Source organism: Natator depressus, chromosome 13 (assembly GCF_965152275.1).
Source record: "Natator depressus isolate rNatDep1 chromosome 13, rNatDep2.hap1, whole genome shotgun sequence".
NCBI lineage: Eukaryota > Metazoa > Chordata > Testudines > Cheloniidae > Natator > Natator depressus.
The window spans coordinates 35614703-35639717 of NC_134246.1; the positions used below are offsets into that span (position 1 = coordinate 35614703).

Consider the following 25015-nt stretch of genomic DNA (forward strand, 5'->3'; position numbering starts at 1 on the left):
AAGGGAAACGGGATGCAACTTTAATGTATTTCTGGGAAGCTGTTTCTTTGTCATTTGTTTCCACCTGTTTGTCTGGATTGTCTTTTACATTGTAAGCTTTTCGGAGGAGGGAAAGTCTTCTGTGTTGTGTTAGTGCAGTGCCCGGAGTAATGGGGTCCCAACCCTAGCTGGGACCTTAAGGTTCTAACAGACGACACAAAAGATTTAATAAACTTAATTTCTGTAGTTATTTACACCAGCTGAGTGTCTGGCACACTGATTACAATGGAGCTAAGTTGATTCACACCCGCTGATGATCTGACTGTAACTTGAAGTCTTTAAATCAAAATCAAGGACGTCAGTAAGTCAGCCAAAGGTTACTGTCTATAACAGGAGTGGGTGGGCGAGGATCTATGACCTGCAATGTGCAGAAGATCAGACTAGATGATCATGATGGTACGTTCTGGCCTTAAAGTCTATAAGACTAGAGCTGGTTGAATTTTTAGGGATGAATATTTTATTCACAAAAATAATGATGTATTGGGACAACCAAAACTATTCATGAATTCAGGTTGAATTCATGGAATATCTTTGGCCAAAAAAAGAGGAAAACACTGAAAAATTTCATACTGACATTTTCAAATGAAACATTTTCACTTTTTTTCTAAAGGACATTTTGTTTAGAAATTGAGCTAGATTTATCAAAAACAATTAAACAGTGTGAAAAAAATTCCCAAAGATTAAACAAAATAAAATAAAATATTTTTGGCTGTACAAAATATTTTGTTTCACCTGTAACCATTTTTTTTTTCAGTTTTTCATTTCAGCGAGAAAGGCTGGAAAAAATACGTCTTGGGTTGATCTGAAATGAATTTTTCTTTTTTAAATTTGGCATTTTGGCCACCAAAATGAAACATCGGTCATTCACTCAGCTCTAGATTTGATCACTGATTTGTTACACATTTCATTAGGGATATGTTGCCTACTGGTTAGAGCAGGGAGGGCTCATACTGTCTGGTTTCATTCTCCTTGCTGCAGTTTTAAATCTGGACAAAACATTTGGTGGCAAAAATGTCAGTGTCAGTGAGTTCAGTGATGTCAAGGCTCTTGCAAACGCTCACCTGTATAACACCAGGTGTGTGGTTTTGTTTAAAATAACCCTGGATAACTGTGGGTCTAAAAGCAGCTTTGCACATCCTTCCGTTATCAGTCAGTGGACAGAAGCTGCATTTGCAAACATAACCAGCATTTAAAGTACATCCAAAGAGACCCTCTGATGAAATGAGATGATGAATGGCTGGAATCCCCGATGAACTAAGCAGTCCCTACTGCCACGGGCAGCAACCTCTCATCTGTACTGCTCGGCAGCTTGTAAGACCTGAGCGATTTTTATAGCTTAAGAATATCTAGACATGCACACACACAGCTACTTGGTATTGATGCCTGCTTTAATGCTTGTTTCTGCCTGCTACTCCTAGGTGGGAGATAGCAGGGAGTAAGTCTGTTTCCAAGGTCTGAGATTTTGACAGGCGCCTAATAGTGCTAGGAATTAGGGCCCCCTATATCTGTTGTTTATAGGACCTGTAGGACATTTTACAGTTGACAATTAACCAGACATATGTTACAGCTGTCATCTTGGTTGACTCCAGTGATTGAACCAAGGACCTGCATAAGTAAAGCCATGAATGCCTATATTTTGAGTGAAAGAACCAGGGATCAATAAGGATAAGTGCAGGGTCCTGCACTTAGGATGGAAGAACCCAATGCACAGCTACAGACTAGGGACCGAATGGCTAGGCAGCAGTTCTGCGGAAAAGGACCTAGGGGTGACAGTGGACGAGAAGCTGGATATGAGTCAGCAGTGTGCCCTTGTTGCCAAGAAGGCCAATGGCATTTGGGGATGTATAAGTAGGGGCATAGCGAGCAGATCGAGGGACGTGATCGTTCCCCTCTATTCAACATTGGTGAGGCCTCATCTGGAGTACTGTGTCCAGTTTTGGGCCCCACACTACAAGAAGGATGTGGATAAATTGGAGAGAGTCCAGCGAAGGGCAACAAAAATGATTAGGGGTCTGGAACACATGACTTATGAGGAGAGGCTGAGGGAACTGGGATTGTTTAGTCTGCAGAAGAGAAGAATGAGGGGGGATTTGATAGCTGCTTTCAACTACCTGAAAGGGGGTTCCAAAGAGGATGGCTCTAGACTATTCTCAGTGGTAGAAGAGGACAGGACAAGGAGTAATGGTCTCAAGTTGCAGTGGGGGAGGTTTAGGTTGGATATTAGGAAAAACTTTTTCACCAAGAGGGTGGTGAAACACTGGAATGTGTTACCTAGGGAGGTGGTAGAATCTCCTTCCTTAGAAGTTTTTAAGGTCAGGCTTGACAAAGCCCTGGCTGGGATGATTTAATTGGGGATTGGTCCTGCTTTGAGCAGGGGGTTGGACTAGATGACCTCCTGAGGTCCCTTCCAACCCTGATATTCTATGATTCTATGATTTCTAGCTGGGCCTGTGACAGACTCATAAACTCTGCAGCTTGGGCACAGATAGGTATTCATAAAATGCACTAATCAGTGGATTAGTTGCACACACACAGTTTACTGTTTGATGCTAATCCAGGACCATGAAGATCTGTGTGCCATAAAGATCTGTTTTTAAGACAGAGATCTAGTTATACGTTATGTGATTGTCAAAAACAGGGGCCTAAAATATTTAGGCAACAGTTCCTATTGTAATTGGGTGCCAAAATTGGGTACCTATTGAGTACTGGGTGCCAAACTCCCTTAGGATCCATTGACAGTTCCATCCAGGGACAATAAAACACCCATCATTCCCCCAGTGTTGGAATACTTGTCAAAGATCAAGCCCTTATAAAGCCCAGTTGTCTAACTAAAATGAGCTCCATATGACAAAATTTGACTACGGGTTTAACTATCTTTCTTTTATGGGTCCATTTATTCCATCAGGTGAAACTCCCAGTATCAATGAGCAAGGAAAATCACACCAGAGTGAAGGAATTCATCCTTCTTGGATTCCCTGGGTCTCAGTATTTGCAGCTGTCCCTCTTCATACTCTTCCTCTTCATGTATGTCCTGATCATCACTGGTAATGTGGCCATCATCTTCCTAGTCAGGACCCACAGATGCCTTCAAACCCCCATGTACTACTTCCTCTGCAACTTTGCCTTCCTGGAGATCTGGTTCACCACAGCCTGTGTCCCTAAGACTCTAGCCAATCTTGTGTCCCAAAGCAAATCCATCTCCTTCACCAGCTGCCTTCTGCAGATGTATTTTGTCTTCTCCTTTGGCTGCACAGAATACTTCCTCTTGGCTGTCATGGCCTATGACCGCTATCTGGCCATTTGCTACCCATTGCATTATAACGCTATTATGAGCAGCACTCTCTCTGTTCAGCTGGCCCTTAGTTCTTGGGTGGGTGGTTTCCTGGTTATTTCTGTGCCAGCAGCTCTGATTGCCAGATTGTCCTTCTGTGGCCCAAATGTCATCAATCACTTCTTTTGTGACATATCTCCCTGGATAATTCTCTCCTGCACTGACACCTACCTTGTTGAGGTGGTCTGTTTCATCATGTTTGCCATCGTCATCCTAGGGTCCTGTGTGATAACCCTGGTATCCTACATTTATATCATCTCCACCATCTTGAAAATCCCCTCAGCACAAGGTCGGCAAAGGGCCTTTTCCACCTGCTCTTCCCATCTCACAGTTGTGATTATATGGTACGGATCCACTGTTTTTCTACATGTTAAACCATCCATAGAGACCTCATTGGAACTGACCAAAATAGTCACCATCTTGAACACAATTGTGACTCCATTGCTAAATCCTTTCATCTACACATTGAGAAACAAAGAGGTCACAGAGATCTTGAAAAAGGTATTCAGCGGGGGGACTTGAAGTCATTGTAAGATGTCCTGATGGTCACTGATTGTAGTAGAAAACATGGAAAGAGACAATGTCAATTACTTTAATAATCTATCAAAGCCTTAGCAAAGTTACTAGGGTCACGTCAAACTCATGTAAAAGTATCATCAAAAACATCACATAAAACTTCTGGATATGTAACTTTTTATTAGTAGTAGTTCTATTGTCTGCATTATTGTAGTGTTTAGGAACCAAAGTCATGGGCCAGTACCCCATTCTACTAGGTGCTGTACAAATATAGAACAACAAGATGGTCCTGCCCCAAACAGCTTACAATCTAAATATTTGGCAAAAGACAACAGTCTTATACTGACAGATAGATGGGGGAGAGCAAAGAAGTAATTAAATGTGTAGATGATACAAAACTACTCAAGATAGTTAAGTCCAAAGCAGATTGCGAAGAGTTACAAAGGGATCTCACAAAACTTGATGACTTGGCAACAAAATGGCAGATTAAATTCAATGTTGATAAATGCAAAGTAATGCACATTGGAAAACATAATCCCAACTATACATAAAAAGTGAAGGGGTTTAAATTAGCTGTTACCACTCAAGAAAGAGATCTTGGAGACACTGAATATTTCTCTGAAAACATCCACTCAGTGTGAGTGGCAGCCAAAAAAGTGAACAGAATGTTGGGAATCATTAAGAAAGGGATAGATAACAAGATAGAAAATATCATATTGGCTCTGTATAAATCCACGGTATGCCCATATCTTGAATACTGTGTCTAGATGTGATCACCCCATCTCAAAAAAGATACATGGAATTGGAAAAGGTGCAGAAAAGGGAAACAAAAATAATTAAGGGTATGAAATAGCTTCCATATAAGGAGAGATTAATAAGACTGGGACTTTTCAGCTTGGAAAATAGACAGGTAAGTGGGGATATGATAGAGATCTATGAAGTCATGACTGGTGTGGAGAAAGTAAATAAGGAAATGTTATTTGCTCCTTCTCATAATACAAGAATTAGGGGTCATGAAATGAAATAAATAGGCAGCAGGTTTAAAACAAACAAAAGGAAATATTTCTTCACACAGCAGAGTCAATCTGTGGCATTCTTTGCCAGGATGTTATGAAGGCTAAGACTATAACAGATAAACTTTTGAGAAGTTGTATAAAACTTTTTCCATCTGAAGGATGATCCTTTTTTGCCATTTTTTGCTTGCATAGTTGGCCCACGAAACCTAACAAGATAGACTCGGTCATGCTCAAATCCCAGCATACCAAAGATATTTCCATCCCATACCAAGATTGTAAACTGGTGGATATAGGGCACAAGGGGCCAGGCAGTGGACCAAGAGTGTGTGTGCGCCCAGTGGTTGGACTCCTGGCACTCAACTTTGATGGCACAGATGGAGCACACTGGAAACAATCACCATGTAACTGGCTATTCCTGCTCCATTGAAGGTATGCATGAAGACCCTTTCCCGGAGGCAATGGATGAAGAGTAGGGCTGCTGGGTGGTGGAGCTGCCTCTCTTGCCTTTAACAAGCTCAGGGAAATAACTTAATCTCAACCCACTTAGGCAAATCCTGTGGGAATTCCACATCTGTATTCAGAGAACATGATATCCCTACATCTTCTGAAAAGCTGGAAGAATAAAACAGCAGGAACTCAAGACATCTCACATACAGGGCAAGATTTTACTCTTTGTCCGGATTCACGTTCATTGTAACTATCTCCAACAAATTTCAATGGAATTATTCCAGATTTACAGCAGTGTAAATGAGGACAACTTCACCAGATTTGTGACACAGCACCCTAGAGATCCCATATTCACCACTGTCAGATAATTATGACGTGTTTTGTACAAAGTATGCCCTGTGAGGTATCATTTTAAAAGTCTTGATCTGTTCAACATAAATTTACTGTTGGATTTATGTGCTATCATTGTGTGTGAAGTTATGAAGTTTAGCTACGTGTGTGTTATTAAAATATGTTGTGAAGTTGGGAACACCCACAACCAGCCTTTCAGGCACAATAATGAATAAGCCAGACTCACTGATGACCCATCAAAGGGAATCCACTTTCTCAACGGCCATTCCAGAGACTTCTCAGAGAGAACACATAGACGATGGAGACTGCTTGACCAATCAATGCCACTCCTTGCATGGTGAGGTAGTACTCAAGAACCTTCCGAATCTCTTCCCTTGCCATTAATCACATTGACTATGGCTGAGATTTACAAAGAAGCTTAGGGCAGTTAGGCACTAATGGGAGAAGATTGCCTACTTCTCTTAGGCTTTGGCTACACTATAAAGATTTCCTGGTGTCCTTATGTTGGCTAGGAGCATGAAAAAAATGCTGCCACTATATTGAAAGAACAATTAGTGTGGTGGCAGAGCTAATGTCATGCAGGGAGGTGGTGTAGCTATGCCGACAAAAGAACTCCTTTTGTCAGCATATGCTGTTTCTCCACTAGGTGGCACTGTAGAAGGGGCACCATCACCTCCAAAACTCCTCCATGCAGCAGAGGGTGGTTCTGCTGTGGCCTACCTCAGTTTCCCCTCCTTAATGAGGTGACAGTGAGGTTACTTAAAGAACTTGTCCAAGGAGCAGCCAAACACTCTAAAGAACTTGTCCAAGGAGCAGCCAAACACTCTACTTCACAGCAGTTTATCTCCCTCTAATAAAGCCCTCTGACAGGAGCACTTGTACAAAGGTTGAAAAGCTCTGATCTCAGAGCCTGGATAAAACTTTAAAATCCAAAACCAAAAATCTCTAGATTCCAGAAGCAGCTTCTTCTGCTGTACAGATTAAGGCTTCTACACTGCCTGCAGAGCTCTGCAGTCTTCCCCGTTTGCTTATGATTTCTGCCAGCCTTTCTTTGTAGCCTTTCTCCTGCTTGGTGAGGGTCTACCCCAGGCCTCCTCGTCTGTTATCCTTTTGCCTACGTAAGGCTCCTGAGGAACTCCCCTCCTTTGGAGCTTCCTTTCTTCTGTGGTAACTATCCCCAGGTGGACCTGGGTTGACTCATCCCCTTCAGTGAAGCCTGTAACAAGGAGGCTAGGCATCTGACTCCCTTAAACAGCCAGCCCTGTGACATGCTATGACGGCACTGCTCTGCCAGTTTTCTCGTCTAGACAGTCTATCTGGTCCCTTTTGAAATCCCAACCTATGTGCGCAGTAAGGCACTATTCATCATAAATAAGGGTATCAAGGTCTGGTCCAATCAGCACTGTACAAAAAAAATTGCAAATGTGTATGTATCATTCCTAAACCATTGCCTAACACGCACATGTTTTATTTGGCTTTGGGACAAAACGTGGGGTCTTTCTTTGCAGTTCATGGAGGATCGGTCCATCAATGGCTAGTAGCCAGGATGGGCAGGGACGATGTCCCTAGCCTCTGTTTGCCAGAAGTTGGGAATGGGCGAAAGGGGATAGATCACTTGGTGATGACCTGTTCTGTTCATTCCCCCTGAAACACCTGGCATTGGACACTGTCAGAAGACAGGATACTGGGCTAGATGGACCTTTGGTCTGACCCACTATGACCGTTCTTATTTTCTCATGTACAAAGGTTTTACTCTGTGCTTACTCGGGCAACACTCCCATTGATGTTAAAGGGGAGTTTTGCATGCTAAGGCTTGAGTTTCAAATGAGCCCAGTGGAGTTTCAATGGGATTTGAGCACTTAACTTTCTCAACCTCCTCAGAAAACTCTACCCTAAGTAACAACTGAGAGCTAGATTCTATCACCCTTCATCATGATTTTAGTGGGACTACTCAAGGAGTAAGGTGCTACTCACTGAGAGAAAGGGTGGCAGAATCTGGTCCCAAGGAAGGACCTCTTTTCATCCACTGTGGGAAAATCTAAGTTACATGTGTCAACTAATGGAATTCTCCTGCTATTTGACAAGGAATTCAGCATAGCCTTGCGGATGATACACTGGGTAGGGGTTCTGCCAGCAACAGACTTGTTCATTGTGTGCCCTTGGCCACCCCACTTTCACGTCCTGGCCCTCAGTTTCCCTGTCTGTGAAGTGGAGGTAATGATACCAGCAGAAGTTTGTTAGGAAATGGAATTTCCATTCTTTGCGCACTCCAGAAATGTCCTTTCACCCCTAATCAGAACCAAACACTAAAATGTACTGAAAAATGACATTTCTAAAATATTTCATTTTAGAAACATCACAATTACCTTACTGAAATAAAATGTGGTGATGAGGTTGAAATATTTCTTATCAACTTAAGCGTTCTATTACATTATATGATAAATTATAGTATAATATATGTAATATATATAAATTATAATATAACACAAAATTCAGAATGATACATTCAATGTGAAACATTTTGACCAAATTGAAACAAATCTATTTGCTAATTTCTCTTTAAAAGATGTTCCCATGGAAAATGTTCATTTCACTGAACTTGCATTTTCCAATAGAAAACAATAACACTGGAAAGCTTCCTCTCAGCTGTAATAGTAACTTGCTTTGAAAAGTGCTTTCAGATCTGTGTGTGTATGTCTGTAAAATCTATGACCCTTAGGTTTAGAATTTTGCAACTGATATAAAAATGGAACATACATAATTTTGAAAGTGATACCAAACCACAGTGGGACCATTTGGGTATTTGTTGCAAAACTAGTAATCATGAGTGAGGGTGGGCAAGTGTCCTGGTTGTGTTGTTGTGTCTGAGGGATTTTGTGTGGATTTGTGGGAGAGGTAAATGAGGCAGGTGTGCTGCGGTGAGGGGCTAAGCTTGTTTGGGGCTATTGTGTGTGCTGGTTGTGTTGCTTGTTAGTGACAATCTCTGCCCCAAAGAGATTACCATCTAAATAGAAACGACGCATAAAGGGTGAATGAAGAAACAACTTATCCAAGGTTACACAGCAAGTAAGAGAGAGAGCTGGGAACACAACCCAGGTGTCCTGACTTCTAGTACAGTACGCATCCCACTGGGCTATGCGTCATAGGCACTGAATTTTCCTTTTCCCTGGGGGTACTCCACCCCTGTTCTGCCTCAGGGCCCTGTCCCCAGGCCACCCTTCCCCCAAGGCCCTGCCCCCGCTCCACCTCCTCCCCCAAGGCCCCGCCCTTGCTATGCCTCTTCCCGACCCCACTCCGCCCCCTCCCCAAAGCCCCCGCCCACCCACCACTTGCTGCTCTCCGCCCTCCCCCAAGCCACTCCCCAAGCTGCCAAACAGCTGATCAGCGATGCTGCAGAACAGCTGTGGCTGATGAGTGTTGAGTACCCACTACTTTTTTTGGAGCACCCACAGAGTCAGTCCCTATGCCTTGCTGCCTTTCACTTAAATACTTGAATTATGCTGTAGGGAAATAGCCTAAATTGTACACTGAAACAAGACAGCAGGAGGCTATCTTTACAACTGGGCAAATCATGGATTTTTCCTGTTCAACCAACCAACCAAATAATCATAACACTCTTTGCTTGATTCAGAAAAGAGAAGTGAATCCAAATCTTTTATCTCTTAGGAGAGTACCAAAAGCACCAGCTATGGTGGTATTCTCCCTCGGTTTCTCTTTGGCCCAGTGGATATTTAGATATTTGTTCAATATGGAACAGCATCAGCAGGAGAGATTCAGAGCAAAACATCCCAGAATGGCCTGTAGCCTCATGGCTGGGATGCTTATTTGTGAAAGGGACTCTGAGTTCAAGACCCATCTTTATAACAGGCATTCTGTCCTCGGTCTCTCACATTCTGGACAGGGGCACCTGATGGTTATAAGAGATAGATGGCCTGAAGATTATAAGAGGTAGCTGGCCATGAGGACCTTTTTCACACTCCAAATTAATTGGGTCAAATTCACAAATAGTTTCTGGTTGACTGAAATTGAATTTTTCTGCAAAGGAATTATTCATCTGAAAAATTTCCTTCCTTCCTTCCCATTGTCCACTGGGCACTAGAAAATATGGCATAGGGAATAATCCTTACTGGACAGAAAGGGTGGGTGGAGATGGAGAAATGTCTTACTGGGACTCGCTCATATCTAATTTCTATGGGTCTGTAGCGGGGCAGTTGCCCCGCTCCTGAAAAAGATAGGCTGATTGGGTGTGGCTGCAGCTGTGGCCACTTCACCAATCAGGCCACAGCAGGCCCTGATAAAAGGGCTGAGCATGGAGCTGGGTCAGACTCTCGCTCTCTCTCTGGAGAGAGAAGGACCTAGCTGCCTGAAGGAGCAAGGGTACCTGAGGCTGAGCAGTGCTGGGGAAGGGCAAAGAAGCTGGGGAGCTCCAGCCTGGCAACTCCCCAGGCTGTGACCTTGGTTAAGGCCTAAGAAGGTATTGGGGCTGCAGAGGGGCAGCCCGGAGATAGGCAGAGGCAGCTGGTCCAACCCCCTTGCCAATGATGAGTGGCCATTATGGACTGCAGTTTGCCCCAGTGAGAGGGGGCTAGATGACAACTGGCAGTAGCTACTGAGGCAAGGTGGGGATAGAGGGTTGGGGGCTCCCTGGGCAGTCCCTGTGGGGACTGCTGGGGAAGAACCCCTAGGTAAGGGGCACCAGGGTCCGGGAGGGACACAGGGGCCTGAGGCAGGCAAGACACCAGTCACCAAGAGGTGCTCCGAGGACTAAAAGAGTTAATTCCCAGGATGACCAGCAGGAGGCACTGTGCTGGTGAGTCTTCATCACTAGGGGCTCATTGAAACTGACCTATCTCCCTTAGGCTCCTTGAAAAATTCCAGCCTAAGCAGCAATTTTTAAAGAAATTAAGGTTTCTGGTGGGATTTTCAAAAGCATCTACATGACTGACATCTTTTGAAAATCCCACCAGGTGTCGAAATGCCTTTAAATACCCACCCCTAGACCCCTTTCTTTGTCTGAATGGTCTAGAGAAGGAAGATCAGGAGCTTCTCATTATTCAAGAACAAGAGAACTTTCAATGAAATTTAAAGGTGCCAGCTTCAAAATTTCTAAGAGGAAATACATTTTTCACATAACATGTACTTTGTCTGTGGAACTCACTGCCAGCGTAATCCATCAAGCCTAAGAATTTAGCAAGATTCAAAGAGGGATTGGACATTTACTTGAACAATTATATGCAGTATTATAACAGTTAATGATAAAATATTTGGAAGCGATGTAAAAAAATTTTCATAATTCGGAGTGTAAACCAGTGTTAAACTATTAGCGCTCAGGACCAGAGCTTATGTGGGGGGCAGATTAGCCCATATCTGTTACTATGGGATTCTTACACCTTCCGCACCTAATCTAGCCAATGAGGATGCTAAAGCCAGGGGTATGTCCTAAGCACCAACCCTCTCATTGAGATAGGCACCTAACTCCAGGCTGCAGGGATGTGCCTCCCTCTGGCTGGGATTCTCAGCTGTGAACTCTCTTTGGCATTAGGTGTCTACACATCCTTTGGAAGGAGGAACACTGTGAATAAATAATTTTTAAAAGGCATTGTCATAGAAGGACGGGATCCTCAGTCACCAGCCTCTCTTGTGAGTACTCCAACCACCAGGTGACAGAGTCATCCTCACATTCGCTCTCTCTCTCTCTCACTGGCCCATTGAGTCTTTCCTTACTGATTCACAGCGGAATAGCTTCAACCAGGAGGGACTGAGGGAGCTTGGTATCAGAGTGTCCCATAGCCCAGTGTTTAGACCACACACCTGAAAGGCAGATCCTTGTTCAAAACCGTCCTTCTACTGAAGTGGGGACTTGAACCAGATTCTCCCACTGTATAGGGAGATTTTGGCATACTAGCAAAATACCTGGACCACTATCGATAATTGGAATATCGATTGTCATGCTCATGGCCAAAAGGAGCTAAATCAGCTGGTTTAGCAGGCCTCTGCAACAGCCTTACCATATCTAAGCAAGAAGCCAGGAGGGGAGGGGATCGAGGGGTGAGCTGACCCTTTGTCCTTCCTGATGTCTGTTCAAACTGCTGAGATATGTATTTTAGAGAAACAGGATGCTTATCTATATCTGACCTTTGGGATGTGTTTGTGAGGGCCATCAAAACACACGGGCTCTGCAAAAAATACCTCCGTCTAATTGATGGTTTAGGAAAAACCTCTTGCTTAACCTTTGAAATTGCTTGCTTAACATGTTTTTTTATTGGCATATTATTGTTACACTAACCCAAATAAATAAGGGGAAGAAGTATGAGGTAGGTGGACTCTTCAGGGACACAGTTTAGGGTCTCCCACGGCAGCTGAAAGATGGGCCAATTGGACGGCTGTCATACCACTCAAAGACTACTCCAGACTTCGGTAATTATTGATTTTTACTAACCTGTTGCGGATGTGTGTAAGTGCTTGAGACAAAAATAAAGTGCAGCTTTAAGTGAAAGCACTCTTGTATTGTACTGTTTGTGCCAGTCACCTATCAGTCGAACGGCCGTGTCTCCATTAATTTATTTCCTGCCACCACCTCGACAAGTGTAATAGTTACCAAAAGCTTTGGGTGAGTACCCCTTGAGCAAAGAATTACAAGGGATGTTCCCCCCAGATCAGGTCCTGCAGCCATGGTAGGCAGAGGAACACCAGTCTTCCCCCAGTTTATGAACTGTACTGGGGCATAGGTGTCTTCACTCCTGGTGTGGGGCTGCATGCACAGAAGTGGAAAGGTAGACATAGATGCCTAGGGACCTCCAACTGTAGAAATGTAGATGCTGAATGAGTTTAGGTGCCTACATGGTATGGGGGCACCTGACTGAGGGGTTCTCTTTGAATCCCAGTGGGGCCTGATTCTGGTATTTATGTGGCTGAAATGGCAGTTAGGTGCCTAAATCCCTTTGTAAATCTGGCCCCTACTGAGATTTTCAAAAGTTCCTTAGCAAGTCAGGTGCCTAACTTCCATTCAGATCAGGTGATTGACTCTGTTTACTTGCTTTTGAAAATCCTACTAGGCACCCGTCTGCATCTTTAGGTTCCTAAATACCTCTGATAATGTGGCTCTTAGGACCAGATTTTGAAAGGTATTTAGGCGACTGGTGGGATCTTCAAAGGAATCTAGGGGCTAAAATACATTGAAATCAATGGCTAAAGGCCTGTTTTTGAAAATCCCACCACTCACCTAAATATCTTTCAAAATCTGGTCCTTACTTTATTAGAATAAGAGACATTTAGTGCAATGAGCCAGATCCTCAGAAGATAGATAGGGCACATTCACTTCAGGGGAGATACACCGATTTACACTAGCTGTAGATCTGACCTATAGCCTCCAATGGATCCACACTTCTAGACATAGGCTTGTCAAAAATTATTATTTGTTCAATAATTTTGACAGATAATGTCCATATAATATCAAAAAAGAACTTGGTAAATTCATGGAAGATAGGTCCATCAACGGCTATTAGCCAGGAGTCTGGATTCAGACGGGTTTAAAAAGCTCACAACATAAAATAATTTCATAATTATTAATTACTAATATGCCCTTACTGTAGCATTCATGCAAGGTTCATGCACTTGGCAACATTCAGGGCATACCTGGAGTGTTGTGTAGGAGCAGTGCACACACGGCTCCTCTCAACGGCATGAACCTTGGAATCTCGCCCAGATGACATGAACCGTGGGAAGCCTCCCAGGACTGGGCTCAAGGCCCGAGAGCAAGGAATGCAGTAGATAGAAATTGGTAAATAAGAATATTATACAAAGCCAGTGTATTCCTTTTATCTGTTGGAGTATGTAATGCACGGGGGGAGAGAGAGAAATAAAGGAGAGGGTGGAAAAGCTGACAGGCGGACCAGCCCGTCGGCAGACCAGCCTGCTTGCTTGCTTAAAGCCTTGTCCTATCTTGTATTTGAACCGCAACACTTACTTATTTGAGGAGATGACTGTCCCTTTATCTATCTATCCATATACCCACCCTCTCCTTCTATCTATCTATCTATCTATCTATCTATCTATCTATCCTTTGAGAATCCCAGCCTTACAGTGCTGTAGCCATAGGCCTTAACGTAGCCTTATATTAATTTACTTTGGTCCTGGTACGTCTCCATTGAAATCAGTGGAGATACACGTCTGTAAATTTGGTAGTACAGTAGTTAATCATGTCCACACTTCCTTCATGTCCCAGGTGTCCTCATGGAGTTGATGACATCACTGTGCTGAGCTGTGCAATAGAAATGAAGTCTGGATTCTATGAGCACCCTCAAAGGTGAAGGGAAATCACTCACTGTCTTACAGGGCTAGGGCCCAAAAAACTCTCACCTGGTATAAGCTGAGGTAGGCACAAAGACTTCAGTGGAGCTATGGAGACTTATCAAAGCAGAAGAGGTAGTCCTTTCTCTAAACACAAAAGCAACAGTCCCTTGCTTTTCTTTCTTTCTTTCTTTCTTTCTTTCTTTCTTTCTTTCTTTCTTTCTTTCTTTCTTTCTCAGACACTTCCTCGTCTCTCCCCTTAAAGTAATTTCTTAATTTTATTTTCAGTGGCTTACACTTCCATGGGAAGTGATTTCTGTACTTCAGCTGAAGATCCTCACTGGAGTGAGAGAAGATAGGAGCCCAAATGACTGGACAACAAGCGTATACAATTCACATAAAGTAGAATAAAAAAATAGAAAAAAAGAATACATTTATAAAAATTGAAAATAAATTCAAAATAGTAATAAATAAAATACAAAAATATTAACAGACTTAAAAAGTAAAACAATAAAAACAGAAAAAAATTAAAGTAATAAAAAATGGTAAAATACAAAAAAAAATAAAAAGAGAAATAAAATAAAAATTAAACTATATATAAACGACAATAAAATAAAAACAGGAAAAATAAGTAAACTATATTAAAAAGGTAAAAAATATAAATATTCAGAAAAAACACACAAAAAAAGAAAAGAAAAAAGAAAGTAAAAAAAAGAAGTAAAATTTTAAAACTGAGGGCGAGAGTCCATGGGACTTGTGCGCCTGTATCATAGGTGAGGAGAGCTTTGGTGTGTGCTCCCATGTCCCCATCTCTCTTTCTCTCTGTCCTCCAGTGTCGACAGGGCTGGACAGCAGTCTCAATCCGGCCATGCGGCCACCCCAGGCTGGGAGTGAGGGGCGGCGCCCCCCCAGGCTTCCAGACCAGTGTTTTCCCCAGGAATTGAAATGGGAGGGGGTTGAATTTACGGGGGGGGGGGGGGTAGTCAGGGCCAATGAGGGGTGAGACCGTTAGGGTGAAAGTGGCTCTATGGCACCGTAGTAAAAACTGAAAAATGTTTCATGACCATTTTATTAGATTTAACTCATGTTTTGAAATCATCACAAAAATTAAAGTTGGCTACTCAAGCCTTCTATGAAGCACTACATCTTCATCCTTCTTGGTTTCTTGTTATAAATTTGCACAACTCTGTTAATGAACTTCTTGAATGCAATGCGTTCATCTTTTGTGGCTTCTCGTGTGTCCACTACTTCCATTCCTTCAATTGATATGCTCATTAGATCATTCACATGATCAGGCAGAAGGCGACTTCTTTCAGAACACAAAATTCTATTCAATGAGGCAAAAGAATGCTCAGCTGTAGCTGTTGTGACTGGGAGTAGCAAGAGATGAATTCCTACTTCTTTCATCCCAGGAAACATAGCACAAAGATTGGGTCAAGCCACTAGTGATGACAAAAAAGAAGCTGAAATCAAGTCTTCATTCATTTGTCGTACGATATTCCACTGTGAGTTCAAATTCTCTATTCTATCCTGAGCACATGGCAGCCCCATTGATGGTAGTGCCTCACTCCACTCAACTGTCAATGTTTTATAGGACAGGGATCTGTAAAAGCTATGCAGAGGTTGAGTAGAATCTATAAGTCGCCATTTTTAAGAATCAAGTCTGTGTACTTTTTCAGTTGTCTTAAACACTTCTTGTCCTCTTCACTTAAGGATTCAATATAAATGCCTTCATTATTCAACTTCTGGACTGAAGTCTTTGCTTCTTCCAGTACTTTTTCAATGGATAGATCTCTGCTTGATCCAAATGTAGCTTCTATTGCTGGACAAAGATCTATTACTGTTGTAGCAGATGCCTGGATGGCATTGTTTAATGACCCAAGTTGTTTCAACAGTAGACTTACAAGGGAGAGAATGGCAATAGTCTTCTCTGAATGTAGTAGCAAAAGTAATCCACCAGCCTCACTACTTAGATCCATCCCATCTTGGTAGATACTTTCCAAAGCCAGTAATAATGGCTGGCATAATTTTAAGACAACAGCCAAGGATCACTCATGAGAAAGCCAGAGGGTTTTCCCAGGTTGGACTAATTTGAACTTCCGTCCCAGCGTATCTTCTATATTTTCCAAGATATTCAGTCTTTTTGGATTCTTGCTGAAAAAAGAATATAATGAAGACATTAAATTTATAGCTTTTTAAATGTCTTTTGAAGAGTCTGCAGCTCATACTAGTGCTAGTTGGAGTAGATGGCCTTTGCAGTGTGTATAGGAGAGATTAGGGTTACACTTTTCTCTGAGCAAAGCTTGTACTCCACCATGTTTTCTAAAGAAGTTTGCAGCTCCATCAAATGCACAAGCAGCCATCTGCTTGGGGTCCAACTGACAAGCATCTAACTGTTTTAAGATGTGGGTTGTCACAGATGCAGCCAATGTGTCTTCTATAACTCGAACATCTAGAAATGCATCTACTGGCCTACACGGACATCAAGATAACGTATACGACGACTTAATACTTGATGCCCATTTGCATCAGTGCATTCATCAGCCATGTATGCAAATTTTTTTTGTGGTGACAGAGTTCTTCACGTTTTCAACTGTTGAGTCTTTCACTGTTGTACCACATGCTTCTAGCCAGTCAGTTGAGTTTCTTGCAGAAAGATAGTGAGCAATTTGCTGATCTTGTTCAGAACCAGTGTTCAACTTCAGGATGAACAATTGACAATGCACTTAACATTGGCCTCCAATTTATAGTGTGTGGTATCTCGCTCTTAAATAGAAAGTATGATGCCACAGCCATGTTTGTTTGCATGAACTGTGTTGTGTCTCCAGCATGCTTAACAGCCTCATTAACACTCACCAGTGTTGTCCTTGGTCAGTGGAGACTCAGAGCTCAGAGTTCATGAATTCACCTCCCAGGTGGGGGGCAAGAAGGCACCTTGCTTGTTCCTCCAGCTGCTCAGTGTTTACTCTTGCCACTGTTGTTCGTCATGCCACTGTTCACTCCATTGCTCTGTTGCCAATGACCCTGCACCGTCACCTTCTGCTGCCACCTGCCACTGTGACCTCTGCGAGTTGGTCTCTTGAGGTTCCACCCAGCTCTCAGTGATTTCAGGTGAGATCTCAGTGTGGGAACCTCGCTGCTAGTGCAGACTGGGCCATCCCCCAGCAGATTCTAAGCACGTAGACCTGATTATCAGTGATTTCAGCTGTAGTGATCACTTAACAGAACAAAAGACTATCTATGGAGCCTAATCAGCTCTGCCTTTAAATAGTGGAGAGGGGCAGGTCAAATAGTACTTGTGACTGAGGCAGACCATCAAGCAAAACACCTGTCCCCACCCTCTCTCTCGATGCCCTCAGAACAGTTCTACTGCCCTTTACTCAGACAATAAGAATAGCAACATTTCCTGTGGATGCAGGGGAGGGACCAATTGGGGTACAGTTTTCCCGGACATTTCCTCTTATTTGAAAAATCCACCTGGACAGAGGGCGGAGAATCAAAAGAGAGGTCATGTCTGGGAAACCCCGGCCATATGATAACCCTCACATTATCTAGCTGGCCAAGGGAAGCGAGGCCCTGCACTCAGTGTGATGGCATTTCTCTGTCTGTGTGATAAATGAAAGGGGCAGGTTAGCTCCCTTTTATGGACCCAGCCAGCCAGTTAGCTATAAAATCCCTCTTAGTAGCTGTTCTCTACTTGCTTTACCTGTAAAGGGTTAAAAGAAGTGAGTGGGCACCTGGCCAGAAGAGGCAATGAGAAGGCTAGAACTTTTAAAAATTGAAACAATACTCCCCTTCTGTCTGTCTGTGGTGGTTCTTCCAGAGCGAGGGAACAGGAAAAAACTATGCTGTAAGAAGCTTATGGCCAGGTATGAAAAAATCATCAGGATCATATCTCGAAGGATCGTACTCATTTAAAACCCCAGATATGAAAGTAGATCAGGAAATGTCTAGGAAGACGCAATTAGGTTTATTCCTTTTATTTCTTTATGGCTTGTGGACTTCTCTGTGCTAACCCCAAATGCTTTTGTTTTGCTTGTAACCTTTAAGCTGGACCTCAAGAAAGTTATTCTTGATGATTAATCCTTGTAAGTGTTTTTTTTAAAAGATCTAGAAATAGCCTGAATTTCCAGATGTTTTCTTTCTTTTTGTTTTTAATAAAATTTACCTTTTTTAAGAACAGGATTGGGCTTTTGTGTCCTAAAAGGTTTGTGCACATTATTTAATTAGCTGGTGGCAACAGCTGATTTCCTTTGGTTTCTTTCTCAGCTCTTCCCCGGAGCTGGGGGTGAAAGAGCTTGAGGGTACCCCACAGGGAAGAATTCCCAAGCGTGCCTTCCTGGATTCTCAGAGGGGTTTTGCACTTGGGTGGTGGCAGCATTTACCAATCCAAGGTCAGAAAAAACCTGTAACCTTGGGAGTTTAATACAAGCCTGGAGTGGCAAGTATTAATTTTTAGAGTCTTTGCGGGCCCCCACCTTCTGCATTTGAAGTGCCAGAGTGGGGAATCAGCCCTGACAGTCTGTCTGTCTGTATTTATCTAACATGGCAACTTTTGAAAATCACATCCAATCAATTCCAAAATGTCAAGAAATGTCCTAGGCCCTTATATTCCTTTCTAGTTTCACCTTAACTGTCAATTTCCTGGTTTCCAATGCTTCCTTTTGGGGTAATTACAAATTCCTTCTAATATAGTTTACTCTAAATTACTAATACACACTATCAGCCTTTACTGCATGTGTTGTGTGTAACTGGTAATACTCTCAAGGTTGCACAGGTTATGTTGTCTTGGAATGACAGAGGTTGAATCTGTTTAAATACAGACTTGCAACCAGGGCCCCCGTAGACATTGTATTATTTTAAAAAATGTTTAGGTCCTAATTCCCTGGTAATCCCCTAGTTGCTTTGGGCTGCTCCTGGGCTGCTCCTGAGTGATGCAAAGCAGCCAGAGCACACTGCCCAGTGAAACTGACATTACTTAGATTGTAAGATGCATGGGGCAGGAACTGTCTTGTTGTTCTCTGTTTGTATAGTGCCTAGCACAATGGAGTCTTGGTGAATGGTGATCCCAGATGCTAGGAAAATACTACTACTGATGATGATGATGATGACGACGCATGGCTGTTTTGAACTGTCAGAAAAGTGTGAAGTACCTACTTTTGAAGATGGTGCTGTGGTTCCTGAAGCTGCGAGAGGGGCTACAGGCAGATGCATAGATGGAGTGATGGTCGGATGGGGGCTTCGGCCTTGAGCTTATCCCCAGAGTGACCAGGAGGAGGTGCCATTCTGGTGGTGAGCAATGTGCTCCATTGACACAAGGGGAAAATATTGAGCAGAACTAACAAACATGAAAACACTCAAGAGGCGAGAGTAGCTGAGCAGTGTTATTTTTTTATTCAGTGAGCTGACTGCCGAAGTTTTGAATGTTGAGGAGAAAGAGGGACATGTTTCTCAAGAAAGTTTCCCCATTTTTCAGTCAGCTCTATTCATTTTTTGTGAAGAGTGTGAAAGAAGAAATTCCCCCAGTGAAAATGGGAGACTTGTTATCGGGGACAGGGGATATTCCACGAACACCAGGCTGGTGGGAGGTCCTCTAGGGGTGAGAAGGTAGCTACAATCTAGCCCCCATGTTTATACAGTCCTTTAAATAGTAAAAGATTCTACCAGCTATGGTAAGGGTGATCAGCACCCACACCCTTTAACTGTGGCTGGACCTGATGCTTTTGAGTTAATCGTGCCTCTTTATCAACACAAAAAAACTGCCCAAAATTGGAAAAAATGGTTTTCAGATGTTTTTTTTTTGATTTTCCAATAAAAAATCAAATATTTTTGAGGCAAGAAGAGACAGACCGGGAAAATGCAATTTTGCATCAAAAAAAGTTTGGAAAAATGTGGATGCCCCACCAATTCTTTTGGAACCTTCACCTTCACCTTCACAAATCTGGTTTAGGCCATGTCTACAACAGTGAGTTTACATTGGCATAGCTGCACTGAGTGGTGGTAGCTATGTTGGTGGGAGATGCTTTCCCGCTGACATAGCACTGTCAATGTCGCTGCTTCTGGCAGTGTAACTTATGTCGCTCAAGGGGTTGTTTTTTCCACACCCCTGAGCGACATAAATTATATCGACAAAAGTGGTAGTGTAGACATAGCCTTATTCTTATCTGAGAGTCACTCAGGGACTAATCCAAAGCCAAATGTAGTCAGCAAGAGTCTTTCAAATGATGTTGATCAATGGGCTTTGGATCAGACTCTTTCTGACTCCAGGACCCCTTAGTGCCAATGGGCAGGGGCAAAGGGGGTGTATAGGATTTTACAGGGATCCCCTGGGTCAGATATATACAGAATAGTTCAGCAAAGGGTGACACGTGAGATCGCTACGAGCCAGTAGCTCACTGGTTGGCATAATTATTGCAAAATGTATGTATGGATAATATTTAGAGTTATGTATCTATACTGAAAATTATTTCTAAGGTCTTGGAGCTGAGGCAGGTTACCAGGAGGCAACATACATCAGAAATGTCCCTTTCAGACAGGAGGTAAAAGACACATATCTCCCTGTCTGGTCTTTTGTGTATTGGGTATTGTCTGCCTCACAATAGAGGCCTATGTGCATACTGAGCTACAGACAAAGCAGAGATTGCAAAATCTGCAAGAGAGGAAAGAAATCTACAGGAATAAATGAACAGCAGAGGGTGTCCTGTTCATAAGTAAAAACAAAAAGATTGTTCTGGTCTATCCTGGAGAGAAAAGTGACATGCTGGATTCTTCATCTAGGAGTCAACTAACAGGGGGCTTGTGCCATGAAAGGAGGGTCACCACCAACCGTTGTGTAAAGCACTGCAAGGATTTGGGAGAGAAATACTCTACAAGACACGAGAGTATCTAGTCAATTAGCTCTAGGCTCTAGAATGTGGGCTATAATTTTATGTTACATAATGTAATCATTCATTTCTGAGATGTCTACTTGCTCGCACTTGCTTTATGCTTTGTCACTTAAACTTATACCTGACACTTAAAAATATTTGTAAACATCTGGCTCCAAGTGCTGATCAGTCTATTCAGCAATTATCTTTGCTAAGGCCAGTTGTAAAGTGAGGCTGATTCCCAGCAAGGGGAAATTTAATGTTAATTTTTTACCATTATTAACTAAGTAGCTTCACTTGAGTGAGTCAGATGTAATGAAAAAAACTGACCATCATTTGGTGACTTGTGGTGGTCAGGTCAAAATTCAGAATTGGGATTCATGAACAGGAGACTGTCAAGTTAGAGTAGAGTGGTTATTTTACCTCTGTATATGGCCCTGGTGTGACTGCTGCTGGAATACTGTATCAAGTTTTGATGCCCACAATTCAAGAAGAATATTGACAAATTGGAGAGGATTCAGAGAAGAGCCACACAAATGATTAATCTAGCAGACAGAGGTCTAACACCATCCAATGGCTGGAAGTTGAACCTACACACATTCAGATTGGAAATAAGGTTTACATTTTTCACAGTGAGTGTAATTAACCTGCTCGATGAATTATTTTGGGGAAGTTCTCTGCCCAGCGTTATACGGAAGGTCAGACTGACTGATCACAGTGTTCCCTTCGGGCTTTGAAATCTATGGCTCTAGTAAAAAGTGTCTAAGCCAGTAAAATGCCCATATTCCACTGAGTGGGAGGAGGTAGGACACCAGATAAGATGAAAAAAACCTCTCATGGCAGCAGCTGGATCTGTGGATAAACAGAATACTTGGGTCAGCTCTCATAAAAGGAGGGGTTAGGATAAAAGTGAATTTGTACACAAGGAAAATCAGATATTCAGACTAATGAGGGCCAAATAAAATGCTAGATAAATATAGAAATGATGTTGGCTATACAGTTGAAATGCCAGGCAAATCATTTTCCTGGTCAAGATTCTTGACCCAACTGTTGGGCAACTAAATAGCAGGGACAGCGGAATTCTCAATACCTCTGGAATTAAGGTAGAGGGATTAGTTAAAAATGTAATTTATTTTCTTCAGTTAAAATTGCCACATTTTCTCTCCCTTAGATGCAATCAATAGAAAACATGGAGTGGGGAAATCAAACCAAATTCATCACCAAATTCATCTTCCTGGGATTTGGAAATCTCTCTAAACTGCAGATCCTTCTCTTCCTGCTGTTTTTAGTTAGCTACCTTGTGACGATGGCTGCGAACATCCTCATCTTTGCTCTAGTTGTGGGTGATCAACAACTTCACACCCCAATGTACTTCTTCCTGGGGAACTTGTCGTGCTTGGAGACTTGCTACAGCTCCAACATCCTGCCCAGGATGCTGGCCAGTCTTCTGACTGGAGACAGAACTGTTTCTTTTAGGGGCTGTATTGTACAAATGTATTTCTGTGGTTCTCTGGGAGCTACAGAATGTTACCTCCTGGCAGCAATGTCATATGATTGGTATTTAGCAATATGTAAATCCCTGTATTATGCAACCCTTATGAATAGCAGGTTCTGTCTCCTGCTAGCACCCATCTCTTAGCATAATAATATTATTGGTGTCACAATTAACTTTCTGTGGCCCCCAATGAAATTGACGATTTCTTCTGTGATCTCACCCCTGTGTTAAAATTCTCCAGAGCGGATAACCACCTGATGCAACTTACAGTGTTCATGTTCGCTTCGATTTTCACTCTCCCCCATTTCTGTTCACGGTTATAGCCTATGTTGCTATTATAGGCGCCATCCAGGAATCTTGTCTGCCACGGAGAATCAAAACGCCTTTTCTACCTGCTGGTCTCACCTCCTGGTGGTTACAGCTATCTATGGGACCTTGACACACAAGCCATAAGGGCAGTGGTTCTCAAACTTTTGTACTGGTGACCCCTTTCACAGAGCAAGCCTCTGAGTGCGACCCCCCCCCCGATAAATTAAAAACACTTTTTAATATATTTAACACCATTATAAATGCTGGAAGCAAAGGGGGGCTTGGGGTGGAGGCTGACAGCTCGCGACCCCCCCATGTAAAACCTCGCAACCCCCTGAGGGGTCCCGACCCCCAGTTTGAGAATCCCTGCATAAGGGGGATGCATGCTGGTGAGCCACACTTCCACAATCCTCCTTGCACAACGGCCCTGCCATGTGGGGCAAACCCACTTTTCAACTATGAACTCCAGAGGCGTGGAGGCGTCTAACAATGAATCACCTGGTGTGTGCATAGGCTGTGTCTGCACTACAGATGCCTGTCTACACGGTAGATACACCTAGTTCTGCAGAAGAATTATTCCACGAAATTAGCGACTGCCTCTCAGGGAGGTGGGTTAACTCCATGGAAAACACCCTTCTGCCAACGAAGGAAGTGTCTACACTAAGGTGCTACAGCTAACCAATAGCTATACTGGGAGAGCCCCCGCGTCTAGACACAGCATATGCTGAGAGAAGGAGTTTTTCTGCTGGTGTAGGAACAGCACCTCCTGAACAACGTTAGCTGTGCAAACAGAAGCCCTCTTCTGTCCACATAGCTTTGTCTACGCCAGAGGTTTCGTTGGCTAAGCTGTATTGCTTTGGGGTTGTGGTTAAGGGTAGACCAAGGCTTTGATCACATGATCAGTCTGCATTTGGAAGGGGTCACCTGACAAAGGAAATTGGAGGTTATAAAAGAGAGAGTCTCTCACCAGTTATTTAAGAAAGAAAGTAGAATGACACTGACTGCAGGGGTCAGAGGTAGAGATTCCATGATTCAGAGAAGGAGCCATGAACTGCAGGAATGGGAATCCTGGGTACCCTAAAGGACTCCTGCCCAAGTTCTAAGAATGCCTCAGATGGGTGAGGAAACTGAGGCAGGGAAATGCATGTAAGTGTTCTATTGTTTCCTCCACCACAGTGTATTTCTCATGCAATGTAAGTAAAGAATAATTGTGTTTAGAGACTTTTGCAAAGCCTGTGCACCTCTTTGCTTCACCTGTCACCTGCCCTTGGAGGTATCCGTAAACTCAGAGCTGCTACATGGGTGGAGTTCTGGGATGGGGTGTGCTTGATCTACTAGGGCATCTGGGGCATCTGGGGCACAGCACTGGTCCTGGGGGCATAAGGCAACTGGGCCACATCATTCATTTCCATGAAGGGTTAGAAAGGAGAAACCATACTGCAGCATGCTGAGATCCAGAAAACACATGTCTAGAGAACTGGGACCCAACACAGCAGCCTGGCGAATACCCAGTCTTGGTTCCAAATGAACCATTTTTTTCCTGGATTTTTTTATTTAGCCACTGAACCAAAAAAAAAATGAATTTTTTGCTCAGTTCTAATCATCAGGCACCTAATATCTCTAAAGCCCTGGCCATACATGGCTTACGAGTACAACACCAACTGGCACTTTGATGATTTAGGTAAAAATATGTATTATCCACACCATCTGTACATTAGTATACACTAGGCACAAATAGTATAGCAGTTATATAGCTTAAACTGGCCTACACCTTAACTCTACTCCTATCCTCTTATGATTAGTATCCCACAACTCCTTGCATTATCTTAAGTCAGCTTTGGCTGAAGTAGATCAGATAGTTGTCCAAATCAGGATATATAATTATTTTATTATACCAACAGGTAGGAAATTGTTTTCACAGGCCTGTACTGGAATAACCCAAAGAGGACAAAACATATGATTGTACTGCCCTAGTAGAGGCTTAGCAGGTGCTTTCATGCCCTTTGGTACTTGAAATGCATCTGTTCAGACCAAGGAGATAGGAGGTACAGCATGGTACCAGAAAAACAAGGTATAACTCTGATTAGTTTCAAATGATGAACACAGCATCTTTTACTTGTAAACAGGACAGGTATAAAAAGATGGGCATAGCAGTATAAATTTGGGGGCTCACCTTCTGCATCAGGTGAATGTAACACAACAACATGAGATGGCTTCCTGGAGATTGGTATCATACAAAACCTTTTTCCCAGGTAATGATCAAGTGACTGTGCGCTGTGTGAAGAAGAACTTCCTTTTATCTGTTTTAAACCTGCTACCCATTAATTTCATTTGGTGGCCCCTAGTTCTTATATTA

General features: G+C 42.9%; 1 protein-coding gene across 1 annotated transcript; it reads left to right on the top strand.

Moving 5' to 3' along the window:
• Positions 1 to 2962: 2962 nt before the first annotated feature.
• On the top strand, positions 2963 to 3892 carry LOC141997520 (olfactory receptor 6F1-like). The gene has a single exon (XM_074969895.1). It carries the CDS (start codon positions 2963 to 2965, stop codon positions 3890 to 3892), a length of 930 nt encoding a protein of 309 aa, XP_074825996.1.
• The last annotated feature ends 21123 nt before the right edge of the window (positions 3893 to 25015 follow it).

Excerpts from the sequence above, each read along its gene's own strand:
- LOC141997520 (XM_074969895.1), top strand. The coding sequence starts at position 2,963 with ATGAGCAAGGAAAATCACACCAGAGTGAAGGAATTCATCCTTCTTGGA.